General features: G+C 42.5%; 1 protein-coding gene across 1 annotated transcript in view; it reads right to left on the bottom strand.

The window, feature by feature from the left end:
* The window catches only part of Ap4s1 (adaptor related protein complex 4 subunit sigma 1), a 40,541-nt gene that overhangs the window by 18,518 nt on the left and 9,971 nt on the right, over positions 1 to 12,052 (bottom strand). The window contains exons 2-3 of the mRNA XM_090345346.1: positions 7,304 to 7,511; positions 1,240 to 1,326 (exon numbers count right to left, since the gene is read on the bottom strand). Coding sequence (XP_090201472.1) covers positions 1,240 to 1,326; positions 7,304 to 7,441 — 225 coding nt within the window. The 5' untranslated portion in view covers positions 7,442 to 7,511. The remainder of the gene's footprint in view (positions 1 to 1,239; positions 1,327 to 7,303; positions 7,512 to 12,052) is intronic.

Here is a 12,052-nt window from a genome sequence, read left to right as displayed (position 1 = left end):
ATTCATAAAAAAAATAAATAAATAAAATTAAAAAACCCTCAGAGGCCAGGAGTTTGGCCTAGTGGTAGAGTGCTTGCCTAGCATGCATGAAGACCTGGGTTGATTTCTTGGTACCACATACATAGAAAAAAAGCCCGAAGTGGCTCAAGTGCTAGCCTTAGGGAAGCCCAAGGACAGTGCTCAGGCCCCTAGGTTAAGCCCCAGGACTGGAAAAAAAAATTGGCTTTGGGCATGCCTCAAGTGGTAGAGCACCTGCCTAGCAAGTACAAGCCTGAGTTCAAATCCCAATATCACACACACACACACAAGCCAGGGGCCAATGGCTCATGCCTATTATCCTACCTAATCAGGAGGCTGAGATTTGAAGATCATCATTCAAAGCCAACCCAGACAGGACAGTCTAAGATTTTTATCTCCAATTAACCATCAAAATACCACAAATGGAGCTGTGACTCACGAAAAAGTGTGCTAGCCTAGAACACAAAAGCTCAGGAATGGTGTCCAGGTCCAGAGTTCAAGACTGGCACACATACAAAAAATCAAAACAGGAGTGGGGAGCATAGCCTAGTGGTAGGATGCTTGCCTATTAGGCAAGAAGCCATGCATTTCATTCCTTAGTACCACAAAAAGCTGGAAGTGGTGCTGTGGCTCAAGTGGTAGAGCACCAACCTTGATAAAGCCCAAGGACAGTGCCCAGGCCCTGACTGGCAAAAACAAACAAAAAACAAAGAAAACAGGAAAACCATCTCTTTCTTTATTCTCCAACTGATAAGCTTTCCATCAAATCTAAGAAGTATCATAGGTTTTTTTTTTTTCCTTCCATAAAGCTATATGGAAGCTTAAAAAAAAGAAAAAAAAAGGCAACATCCTTTGAAAGAGACACAATACCTTTTAGGGAGACAGAAGAAAATGTCAATGAAAGCTGGGCATGGTGGCTCACACCTGTAATCCTAGCTACTCAGGAGGCTGAGGTCTGAGGAGGAAGGTTCAAAGCCAGCCTGGCACAAAAGGACTAGAGACTCTTATCTCCAATTAACCTCTAGAAAAGAGAAAGTAGGGCTTGGCTCAAGGGCAGGGAGGTAGCCTTGAGCTTAAGAGCTCAGGGTCAGCGCCCAGGCCAAGCCCCATGACCCACAAAAAAACAAAACAAACAAAAAAAAATTGTGAAGGAAGGAGAAATAAAAAGCAGACTGATCCCTAATTTCCTTGTATTTTTCCAAGGCTCTTCTAGTACCTTACCTCTGTGTCATTCACTCCAACCACAATGAAGAGAGCTGCATATTGTCGATAGATCAGCTTAAAATCCTTATATTCGATGAAAGAGCACTAGACGAAACATAATGAGATAATCATGTCTTTGACGGACAGAGACTTCACGTGGAATTGCTAGGTTGTGCTCTGAGCATCTGCCAAAACATTCCTAGAAATACCGAACACTTAGATGCTGCAACCTTTGTTGGTCATCTCACCATCTTCGGGTAGCAGCTTGGAAGTATTTTTAGATGTGGTTAGCCTTGAGCTGAAGAGCTCAGGGATAGTGCCCAGGCTGAGTTCAAGCCCCGTGACCCACGAGAGAGAGAGAGAGAGAGAGAGAGAGAGAGAGAGAGAGAGAGAGAGAGAGAGAGAGAGAGGGAGGGAGGGAGGGAGGGAGGGAGGGAGGGAGGGAGGGAGGGAGGGAGGGAGGGAGGGAGAGAGAGAGAGAGAGAGAGAGAGAGAGAGAGAGAGAGAGAGAGAGAGAGAGAGGGAGGGAGGGAGGGAGGGAGGGAGGGAGAGAGAGATTGGGGGATAGCTATTAGAAGCCAAATAGGAGCAGCAAATTCCAAGCCAGCCCTGAGACCCTATCTTAAAAATAACCATTTGTAGTGCCGTGAGTGTTCTAGTGATAGAGTGCTTGCCTAGTATGTATGAAGACCCAGGTTCAATTCCTTGGTACCACATACATAGAAAAAAGCTGGAAGTGGTGCTGAGGCTCAAGTGGTAGAGCTCTAGCCTTGAGAAAGTCCAAGGACAGTGCTCAGGCCCTGAACCCAAGCCCAGGACTGGCAAAAAAAAAAAAAATAAGTAAATAACCATTAGCAAAAAGGGGTTGACAAAGACATTGAGTTGGCAGAGGCCTTGAATATAATCTCAAATCAGCATTTTAAACTCATGCTCTGCCTCATGTATTCTTGGGGAGCATTAGATAGGCTTGGTTTTATATTATTTATTTAGAGTTGTAGTATTATATTTATATTAATAATAATAAATATAAGCAGTATTTTGTCTATCTACCTGAATTATTTTTTTTTTCCTGGTACTGGGATTTAAACTCAAGGGCTTATGTTTGTTGTGCTTGCTTGTTCAGCTGGTAATCTGCCACCTGAACCACACCTCTAGTCTTACTTTTTGCTAGTTATTTTTGAGATGGAATCTCATAGACTTTTCTGTCTAGGCTGTCTTTGAACTTCAGTCATCCAGATCTTAGCCGCCTGAGTAGTTAGGAATACAAATGTGAGTCATTTATATAAAAATTCTCCCAAGAATCACGATGTAGCACAATCTGGCTTGGAATTCACAGCATAGCTAGCCTGGCCTCCAATTCATGATCCACCTACTTCTGCCACTCCTGTGATCATACTGGTACTGCAGGTGAGTGCCACCCCACCCGACTTGTGAAGGTCTTTTTAAATAAATTATTCAGAGATGGGCTTTGCACAGCAGATGCTAGACAAGAATCCTGCATTGTAAACACTGCTTCCAAGGAATAACCAGTTTACCACAACTGACTCAGAAATAAAACAGCTCCCTTTTCATTTACCTTTCCTATAGCTACTGTACAAACTGCGGTGGAAAGGCAGTGGGCAGGCAGGAATTACACAAGCAATGGGAAGCACAATGTGGCTCTTCCTTTGTTGTCAGTTTGTGAGTGGCCAAATGTGACCGCACATGAATTTCATGGCTTTGTACACCGGTGTCTGGATGTGCACAGGAATAAAGCTGCAAGGGTTTTGTTTTTTGCTTTTGTTTTGTTCCCTGTCCTGGGGCTTGAACTGAGGCCTGGGTGTTCCTGAGCGTTATAGTTCAAGGTTAACATTCTACCATTTCAGTCTGAGCCCCATTTCTGGCTTTTTTGGTGGTTAACTGGAGATAAGAGTCTCAGGACATTCCTGCCTGGATTGGCTTTGAACTTCAATCCTCTGATCTCAATCTCCTGCCTAGGATTATAAGGCAGGAGCCAGCTAGGATTTAGTTTTTGTAACTGTTTTCCTTCAGTTTGTGTGTGCTAGTATTGGGGCTTAATCTCAGGTTTGGGAACTTGTCCCTTAGCTTTTTCCACTCAAGACTGGTGCACTGTCACATTGTCAGTTAATCTACAGCTCTAGTTCTGGCTTTTTTTTTTTGGTTAGTCATGAGGCTTAAACTCTGGACTTGGGCGCTGTTCCTGAACTCTTCAGCCCTACCCCTGGAGCCACAGCACCACTTCTAGTTTTCTAGTGGTTAGGTGGAGATAAGAGTCTCACGGACTTCAGTGCTGTAGTGCCGGGGCTGCTTTTGAACTGTGATCCTCAGCTCTCAGCCTCCTGAGTAGCAATGATTGTAGGGGTGAGCCACCCCTCTCAGCATTTCTGGCTTTTTTAGTTAACTGGAGATAGGAGTTTCATGGACTTGCTGCCTGGGCTGGCTGCAAGCCATGATATTGAGGTCTCCTCCTAAGTAGCTATTATAGGCACAAGCCACCACTCTTATCTCCAATTAATCACTAGAAGGGAAGTGAGGCTGTGGCTCTTGAGGTAGGATAGAGCTAAAGAGCTCATGGATAAACCCCAGGCCCAGGAGTAGAAAGATAGCCTTGAGCTGAAGAGCTCAGGGACCGCACCCAGGGCCAGAGTTCAAGCCCATGACTTTCCCCCCCAATGCAAATGTGTATTTTAAATTATTTTACATGAATTATACATGAATGTATATACATATTTGCACATGGAAACATGGCTTCCTCATTAAACTTAACAGGCTAAAGACCCACATCATAGTGACTTAAGTTGGATTTTTTTTAATTGCTTTCTGTGATAGCATCTCACTATATTATGCAAGCTGGCTTCAAACTCCTGGGCTAAAGTGATTTTTGTGCCTGGGCCTCCCAAATATCTGGAATAACGACAGACATGTTGCTGTGCCCAGACTTGGTTTTAAATTTAACCTATCACTATTTTATTTATTTATTTATTTTAGTCCTGGGGCTTGATCTGAGGGCCTGTGTGCTGTCTTTGTGCTTTCTCAAAACTAGAGCTCTACCACTTGAGCCAAGTACCACTTCCACCTTTTTCTAAGTATGTGGTACTGAGGAATTGAACGCGGGTCTTTACGCATACTAGGCAAGCACTCTACCACTAGACCAAACTCCCAACCCCTGAAGCTGCAGCCTTTGATCATGGAAATTCCTCCATGGAAAGGAGCTTAGGAGTTCTAACTAAAATTAAGATAAAAGTAATAAATACTGGACTATTATGAGGTATTCAGCTCACAGGAGAGCCAGGATGCTTTCTGCAAGTTGGATATTTCAAGGAAACAAATCTATTTGGAAGCACTGAGAAATCTTTTTTCAAAGTTTCTCAGGAGTTTCTGGCATTTAAACAAAGAAGCATCAAGGTTCTTTTGTGGATGACATGAAAACAAAGCTGCTAATATGCTAATATGGTGCCTCATTCAATGATCAGACCAGAAGCTCAGTGGATTCATTTTTTTAATTAAAGAATTTATTAACATTGATTTTTACATCATATTTCAAATGACATGTTTAACAAACAAGTATTCAAGAAGGGAATCTCTGTATGCAATCACTGGCACTTAGTTTTTAGAACATAATCAAAATTAGACTAAGGGTTTGCATATCATAGATACATATTAATCTATGTAATAAAACATTATGTCTGTAGAGTCATAGGTTTTTATGTCTATGTAGTTGTGTTTATATTTCCAATACCATGGCCATAGCATTGGGTATGCAAATATTGAGTCAGTGGATTCATTTTTAAATCTATAATAATTTGGAATACCACTCTGTCCCAATGCTTGTATTTCAAAAGGGTCAGTTGTCCATGAAAATGATATTTTGAAATTGTGGAGGTCCTACATTCTGTAGAAAGATTCACGCAGGTGTGCTTTCAAGTGTGTTTCCCTTTGTGGCTGTTAACACAGCCTAGAACAGTTTAGTTCTACTTGATATCATGAAACAGTGTGCCCTGGTAGACAAAGTTTGAATTCAAAGTGGAACTCTGAGACATTGCAACTGGAAAATTAATTTAGAAGCCATGGAAACATGTTTGTAATGTGTACCTTTTCAGCTTTTTATTACTTAGTGGTGGTCCCCACAAATGTTTTTTTTTAATTGTTGTTTGGGGGCATGAATTCTGGGCCTGGATGTTGTCCCTGAGCTCTTCAGCTCAATGCTACCACCCTAACCCTGGGCCAGGTATTGTCCTTGAGCTCTTCAGCTCAAGGCTACCTAACACCCTAACCCACAATGCCACTTACGGTTTTCTAGTGGTTAATTGAAAATAAGAGTCTCACTGTCTTTAGTGCCCAGGTGGCTTTGAACCAGATCCTCAGATCTCAGCCTCCGGAGTAGCTAGGATTACAGGCATGAGCTACTGCACCTAGCTCAGATCACCTTTATATTTAGAGAAATGAAGAAGTGAGCAAATTAGTGGATGAGCTGAACAAGCTTTCTAATTTGTATCTCAGCTGCTGAGTGATTTTCCAATGCATTTGATATTTAGGACCCACAGTAAAAAATTAAGTTCCAGTCACTAGTGGCTCACTCCTGTAATCCTACCTACACAGGAGGCTGAGACCTGAGGTTTGAGACTCAAAGCCAGCCCAGCCTGGAAAGTCCATGAGATTCTATCTTCAATTAATCACAGAAAAAGCCAGAAGTAGAGGTTTGGGTCAAGTGGTAGAGTGCTAGCCTTGAGCAAAGAAGCAGCTCAGGAACAGCTCCCAGACCCAGAGTTCAAGCTCCAGGATTGGGGGAGGAGGGATGAGAATTCTCCAAATAAAGTTCCTTATAAAAAAAATGGATGTTCAAGTCGGGTGTGGTGGCTCACACCTGTAACCCTAGCTACTCAGGAGGCTGAGATCTAAGGATTGTGGTTCAAAGTCAGCCTGGCATTAAAGCCTGTGAGACTCTTCTCTCCAATTAATCACTAGAAAACCAAGAAATGGGGCTGTGGCTCCAGGGGTAGGGCAGTAGCCTTGAGCTGAATAGCTCAGGGAAGGGACAGCACTCAGGCCTAGAGTCCAAGACCCACAAATGATCCAAAAAAAAAAATCTTATACATGAGCTGGAGTGTAGCTAAGGATGTGCTTAGCGTAACAAATGCATAGGCTCAACCCTTAGTACTATAAAAATTATCTATTACTATAATTATTTAACCTTATTATTTAAATGGTACTAGAAGTAGAGCTGTGTCTCAAGTGGTAGAATACCATCCTTGAGCAAAAATAGCCAAGCAAGAGTCCAAGGTCTTGTCTTCAAGCCTCAGTACACACAGAAAATTTTCAATGGTACTGGAGTTTGGACTCAGGATTCTGTGCTTGCTAGGTAAAGACTTCACCATTCAAACCATGCCTCTAGTTTTTAAACTCCAAATTTCAGCAGGATGTATAGATTTGTAGTTTTATATAATTTTTCTGCCAGTCCTGGGGCTTGAATTCAGGGCCTGAGCTCTAGATCTGGGCACTGTCTTGAGCTCTTCAGCTCTACCATTTGAGCCACATGGCCACTTCCTTGTTTTGTTTTTAAAACAAAACACTAGTTCTTAAACTGTGGGGATAGTGTATTTATAAAAAATGAAAAATAGAGAAAGCTCTTCTCCCCATGACTATCATATTATTATCCCCTGGCATAAAAGGGATCATGAGTATTCATTCACCTCTGTACCAGTCATATGACCTTCATGTTTTCTTTTTGGTTTTGGCTTACAGAAAGCCACCTGCCACAGGCAACTCTTAAGTGTTCCACAGGCTGAATTCATATGAACAAAAAAAGATTATGTCTGCTAGCAAGAATAAATTTAGCTGCCACTTCTATGGTGTTCTGAGACTGAAGTAAGAACCCAAGCCTTGCCCTGGATTTCCTCGTTTTTAATCTCTTAAGGGGGTGTAAAGGGAGTTTTGCTGCATTTGGTCCTCATTTCACTTCCTCACTCCTGATTTTCCTTAATAGCCATTGAAAAAATACAGTTTAGAGAAAACGGTGGCCTGGAACACTCAGCAGTCACAGATCTTCAGAGACTAAGGACAAAAGACAGCATCAGGAACTTACCTGTTCACTGGACCGTGACAGACAGCTTCTTATGGCCTCTGTTTCCAAAAGGGTCCGCTTATTAATCTCCACATGTTCATAATACTTAGAAAGTCGGGTCTGTCCTTGCTTATTTACCATTAGAAAAAACTTTATCATTTTTTTTTCTTGCCAGTGTTTTTCCAAATAGAATTGAAAAGTTATGACAAGAGATGGCTGCAACTGAAACCTGGAGGGTGAAAGAATAGAAAGGAAAGATTAAAGGCGGGAGTGGTAGTTCACACCTGTAATCCTAGTTACTCAGGAGGCTGAGATCTGAGGATTGTGATTCAAAGCCAGCCTGGGCACTCAAGTCTGTGAGACTCCAATTAACCTCCAGAAAACAGGAAGTAGGGCTGTGGCTCAAGGGGTAGGGTGGTAGCCTTGAGCTCAAGAGCTCAGGGAAAGGCCCAAGTATAGAGTTTAAGCCCCAGGACTGACCAAAAAAACAAAAACAAAAACAAACAAACAAAAAAACCAACAAGGAAAGAAAGATTAAATTTCAGTCCGTGCTAAAGATGAACCAGAAGGAAATAACATACCATCATTGATAACACTGGCCTTCACTCCCCTGAGCAAAATGAGGTTTGAATGCATAAAAACTAAACATCAGTTTTCATTAGTTATCATCCAAAACAATTCTGAGCATTCACATTTCTGTGTTCATGTTCCCTCTAGTTGTCAGTTTTACTGGTGCCAACTAGTTTAACATCACTTGAGTCCCATCTCTGGTTCTGGCTTTTTTTTTTTTTTTTTGGTCAGTTATGGGGCTTGAACTGAGGGCCTGGGGACTGTCCCTAAGTTCTTTTTGTTCAAAGCTAGCTCTTTACCACTTTGAGCCATAGTGGCACTTCTGGTTTTCTGGTGGTTAATTAGAAATCTCACAGACTTTCCTACCCAGACTAGCTCTGAACATCAACCTCAGCTGTCAGCCTCCTGAATAGCCAGGATTATAGGCATGAGCCTGTAATTCTAGTTGCCTGGCCAGGTCTAGTTTTTTTTTTTTTTTTTTTGCTAGTTAACTGAAGATTGAATTTGTTTGTCCTGGCTCGCCTTGAACTGTGATCCTCAGATCTCAGTTGCTTGAGAAGTTACAATTATAGATGTGATGCCTGGTTATGATTTTTGCTCCTTTGGTTTTCAGGCCTTAGGTGCTAAACAGACCAGCCATGGCATAGAAGATGACAGCTGTACCTGTGATGGGATACTCTTTCAGTGTGCAGGAAGGAGCAGACAGAGTAAGCAGGAGCTTCCTGGAGAAGAGGCTCTTCAGCAATGCTGTGGAGCTGTGGATGAGCCAGAGAAATTCCGAGGCAGAGGAAATGTTGTTTGCTTTTTTTTTTAATTTTAATTTTTTTTGGTGGGACTTGAACTTGGCCTTGAGCCAAGCCATTTCCCGTTTTCTAGAGACTAAATGGAGATAAGAGTCTCAGGTCCTTTTTGTGCTCAGGCTGGCTTTGAACCTTGATCTTCAGATCTCGGCCTCCTGAGTAGTTAGCGGGAGGGACTATCAGAGGGTAATACAGGGGGGTCAATTTGATCAGAAACATTATATGCGTGCATGGAAATGCTATAACAAAAACAATTAGTATTCATCAAAAAAGAAAAATTCATGTAAATCTCACAATTTTTTTTTTTTTGGTGCTAGTATTGGGTCTTGAACTCATCAGCTTTTTTGCTGTTGCTCTAGTATCTTCTGGTGGATGTGGATGTGGTGGTGGTGGTGGTGGTGGTGGTGGTGGTGTGTGTGTGTGTGTGTGTGTGTGTTTATTAGGGAATAAGCATCTCATGAAGATTCCTGCCTAGGCTGGCTTCAAACTGTAATCCTTACATCTCAGCCTCCTGAATAGACAGGCATGAGACGTCGGCTGATTCTCAGGTTTTTTGAAGGCAGATATTTCTGTTTCCCTGATTTCAACCTTAAGCAAAGTAAAGTTTTGCTACACAGGAGGCAGAGGCTTATGGTTTAAAGCCAGTCTAGGCAGAAAAGTCCATGGGACTCTTATGCCTAATTAACCAGCAAAAAGCTACAAGTGAAAGTGTTGCTCAAGTGCTAGAGGGCCAGCTTTAAGTTAAAAAAAAAAAAAAAAGCAAGACAGACCATAAGGCCCTAGGTCCCTAGTACTGGGACACATACATACCATACACAAAAGAATGTCAAGAGGGCTGGGAGTTTGGCCTAGTGGTAAAGTGCTTGTTTAGCATGCATGAAGACCTGGGTTGGGTTTGATTCCTTGGTACCACAAACATAGAAAAAGCCAGAAGTGGTGCTGTGCTCAAGTGGTAGAGCTCTAGCCTTGAGAAAGCCCAAGGCCAGTGCCCAGGCTCTGAGTTCAAGCCCCAGGACTGGCAAAAAAAAAAAAAAAAAAAGAATATCAAGAAAGTTCACAGTTGCACACAGGGTGCGCAAAGCTGGAAAACAGGAAGTAGGGCTTGGCTCAAGGGTAGGGGGGTAGCCTTAAGCTGAAGAGCTCAGGGACAATGCCCAGGCCCAAGGGTAGAGTGGTAGCGTTGAACTGAAGAGCTCAGGGACAGCACTCAAGCCCAGAGTTCAAGCCCCATGACCCCCCCCCCCCCCACACACACACAAAGAAAGTTCACAGGCCAAAGCCTTCAAGTGACCCTTGTTAGTTGCAGGCTAAAGTATCTAAGCCAAGCTGGATAACACTAAGTATTTTCTTTAGGGATTTTGGCTACTTAAAGAGAAGCTTGAGCCAGACTCAGTGACTCATGCCTGTAAGACTAGCTACTCAGGAGGCTGCGATCTGGGGATCACGGTTCAAAGCCAGCCTGGGCACTAAAATGTCCTTGAGACGCTTATCTCCAATTAACCACCAGAAAACTGGAAGTGACGCTGTGGCTCAAGGGTTAGGGCAGAAGCCTTGAGCTGAAGAGCTCAGGGACAGCACCCAGGGCCAGAGTTCAAGCCCCATTCCTTACCAAAAAAAAAACCAAAAAACTTGAACTTGAGTAAAACAGACCCAGCTTATCTTGGCTCTGCCCTACCCCTGTCAAGGGTTTCTGAGCTCTAGGCAGATTCTAACAATGAAGTAGAAGGGTAAGAGAAGTTAATCAGTGCTTGACAAAGGGTCTGCTGTGATGGTTAGTCTACAACAGAGCCTTTATCATTATTTCCTTGAAGCATTTCCAAATATTATGCAACAAATACACATTTCTGTTTGTGTATACTGGTAATGGGGCTTGAACTTAAGGCTTAGTGGCCTATCCCTTAGCTTTTTCCACTCAAGCCTGGTGCACTACTAGTTGAGCCACAGCTCTACTTCTGGCTCCTTTGTGATGAGTCTTATGAACTTCCTGTCTGAGCTGGCTTCAAACCATGATCCTCAGATCTTAGCCTCCTAAGTAGCTAGGATTACAGACATAAGCCACTGGCGCCTGACTATATGATTATTTTTTGCTCTCCCAGATCATCTCTTATTTCCTAAGCCCTGTTAGACAGATGGTTACTTCACAATCCCAGACATTATGCTATAAAAAGCCAAGCAGAGTATGGCAAAGTTACACTTGGGTTAACAGGATGTTATCTAGACCTGAGCAGCCAGGGATCTGACAGCTGGACCATGGAGAGGTCTGTGTGTCATTCACTCCATCTTCCAGGAAGACACATCACTGATTGTTGTGCATGTGATTACAACACGTACTCCAGTGTTTGATCATTTGCTATTAAGTTAATTTTTATTCTTCTTACAAATTATTGCCAGTAAATTATGGGAGATGACCAAAAAGCGAAGACTGTCATCCATTTATTTCCTTTCAGCAAAATTATTTTAACAGAAAATTGATGATGGGAATTTCAATCTTATAACTTTGATTTCAACAGCCAGGTAAAAAGAAATTATGGTTTCAAAGATACCATGGTCAAACTTCTGCTTTCAGATGCCCTGGTTTAGGGCTGGGAGTTTGGCCTAGTGGTAGAGTGGTTGCCTAGCATGTATGGAGACCCAGGTTCAATTCCTCAGTATCCCACATACATAGAAAAGCTGGAAATGGTGCTGTGGCTCAAGTGGTACAGCACTGGGTGCCAGTGGCACAAGTCTGTAATTATAGCTACTCTGGAGACTGAGCTCTGAGGATGACAGTTTGAAACCAGCTTGGGCAGAAAAGTCCATGAGATTCTTATTTCCAATTAACCACCAAAATGTTGGAAGTAGAGCTGTGATTCAGGTGATAGAGTGCTATTGATGAACAAAAAAGCTGAAAGGCAATACTGAGTTCATGCCCCAAGGCTGGCGCCCACCACATGCACATCCACAGTCATACACATGCATGCACATGCACACACGCACGCACGCACGCACGCACGCACGAGGCTACAGAGATGTTTCATGGAGGGATCAAATTGGCTTCTACCTTACAAGTGGAAGCACAGCATTCCTTCTCACTGACTTCAAATGCATAGATGACAAGGACATGTTGAATTGACCATCACCAGATAGGATGTAAATTTTTCCAAAAGATGAAATGAAGCCATTTGAGGACTTGAGTGCATCTTTTTTTCTTTTTTTTTTCAAATTTACAATTACATAATTTATAATTGTAGGATTATACAATAATAATAACGTAGAGAAGCCCAACTGTAAATGATTCTTAAAGTATACAGTGTCAGAGTAAACAATATGGAGAGGTGAGAGGCAGACTTTGTTTGAGAACTGAAGATCAGTAGTGTAAGCAGGTATTCAGGCTAGGAATACTCAAGAAGGAGGCAGACAA

This window comes from Megascapheus bottae, chromosome 14 (genome assembly GCF_031878675.1).
Source record: "Megascapheus bottae isolate mThoBot1 chromosome 14, mThoBot2.hap1, whole genome shotgun sequence".
Taxonomy (NCBI): Eukaryota; Metazoa; Chordata; class Mammalia; order Rodentia; family Geomyidae; genus Megascapheus; species Megascapheus bottae.
Note: the sequence above shows the minus strand (reverse complement) of the source record. Positions and strands in the feature narration are given on the sequence as shown.